We start from the raw sequence: 1,760 nt of genomic DNA on the forward strand, positions 1-1,760 counted from the left end.
GGCTCCCGGGACTGGATGATGTGCACGACGCGGCCCAGCTTCTCCCCGGGCAGTTTGTTGATGTCCAGGCTCAGCTGCCGCTTCTCCTCGTAGGACATGGGCTTGCACTTGTCCTCCTCCTCCGACTCGTAGGCGGGCGCGGCCTTGCTGGGCTTGGCCGCCACCGGCTCCTTCTTGCTGCTTGGGACAATGGGGATGGGGTCAGAGCCCGGCCTGAACCCCTCACCAGAGCCCTGAGGGGTCAGGGGGGTCAGTATGGGACAGTGGGAATGGGGTCACAGCTGGCCTGAACCCCATATTGGAGTCCTGAAGGGCCAGGGGGGTCAGTCTGGGACTGGGAATGGGGTGAGAGCCCGGCCTGAATCCCATATTGGAGTCCTGAGGGGTCAGGGGGTCAGTCTGGGACTGGAAATGGGGTCACAGCCCGGCCTGAATCCCACACTGGAGTCCTGAGGGGTCAGGGGGTCAGTATGGGACAGTGGGAATGGGGTCAGAGCCCGGCCTGAACCCCATATTGGAGTCCTGAGGGGTCAGTCTGGGACTGGAAATGGGGTCACAGCCCGGCCTGAACTCCATATTAGAGTTCCAAAGGGCCAGGGGGGTCAGTATGGGACTGGGAATGGGGTCAGAGCCCGGCCTGAACCCCACACTGGAGTCCTGAGGGGTCAGGGGGGTCAGGCTGGGTCAGGGGGGTCGGTCTGGGCCTGGGAATGAGGTGAGAGCCCGGCCTGAACCCCTCACCAGAGCCCTGAGGGGTCAGGGGGGTTGGTCTGGGCCTGAGAACCAGGGAGTTGGGCCTTTGTGGTGTCGGCCTGAGACACCAAAACTGAGCTCAACCTGCTCCTGGACACCCAAAACTGAGCTCAACCTGCTCCTGGACACCCCACACTGAGCTTAAACCTGCTCCTGGACACCCCACACTGAGCTTAAACCTGCTCCTGGACACCCCACACTGAGCTTAAACCTGCTCTGCCCAACCCAGTGGTCAGCTTGACCTTGTCTTAGCTGAGCTCAACCTTCTCCAACACTGAGCTCAGCCTGCTCCTGGACACCAAACATGGAGCTCAGCCTGCTCCTGGACACCAAACATGGAGCTCAGCCTGCTCCCGGACACCCAAAGCTGAGCTGAAACTGCTCCTGGACACCCAAAGCTGAGCTGAAACTGCTCCTGGACACCCAAAGCTGAGCTGAAACTGCTCCTGGACACCCAAAGCTGAGCTGAAACTGCTCCTGGACACCCAAAGCTGAGCTCAACCTGCTCCTGGACACCAAACATGGAGCTCAGCCTGCTCCTGGACACCCAAAGCTGAGCTCCAGCTGCTCCTGGACACCCAAAGCTGAGCTCCAGCTGCTCCTGGACACCCAAAGCTGAGCTCCAGCTGCTCAGCCAGGCATTCCCAGCAGCCCTGAAGGACCCTCCCCAAAACCCAACATGATCTCATGCCCAGAGTGAGGCGGGGGTTCCTCGTTAAGGCTCCTGTGATAACGAAGGGAATCAGGGAAGGGGAGATCCCGAAATCCCAAGGATTCCAGGAGGGAAGGGAAGGGGAGGGCCCACCTGGAGGCACTGTTGTTGCTGTTGCTCTTCTTGGCCTTCTTGGGCTGCGGCTCCTTGGCTTTGCTTTTCTTGGCCTCTTCCAGCTCCTCCTTCTTTTTGTGCTTCTCCTTCTTCTTCTCCTTCTTGTCCTTCTCCTTCTTCTTTGGTTTGTTCTGCTGGGGCTGGGACAGGGCCGCGAGCTGCTCGTGCACGGCCTTGAGCT

The 1,760-nt window shown here is 60.2% G+C and overlaps 1 protein-coding gene across 1 annotated transcript in view; it reads right to left on the minus strand.

Moving 5' to 3' along the window:
* Positions 1–3: 3 nt before the first annotated feature.
* The window catches only part of LOC114072118 (bromodomain-containing protein 4-like), a gene marked incomplete at its 3' end in the record, with an annotated part of 19,639 nt that continues 17,882 nt past the window's right edge, over positions 4–1,760 (minus strand). Inside the window, exons 8-9 of the mRNA XM_027910037.1 lie at positions 1,559–1,758; positions 4–177 (exon numbers count right to left, since the gene is read on the minus strand). Coding sequence (XP_027765838.1) covers positions 4–177; positions 1,559–1,758 — 374 coding nt within the window. The remainder of the gene's footprint in view (positions 178–1,558; positions 1,759–1,760) is intronic.

Source organism: Empidonax traillii, unplaced genomic scaffold (genome assembly GCF_003031625.1).
Source record: "Empidonax traillii isolate 1590-97213 ecotype Southwest subspecies unplaced genomic scaffold, ASM303162v1 scaffold2657:size43024, whole genome shotgun sequence".
Taxonomy (NCBI): domain Eukaryota; kingdom Metazoa; phylum Chordata; class Aves; order Passeriformes; family Tyrannidae; genus Empidonax; species Empidonax traillii.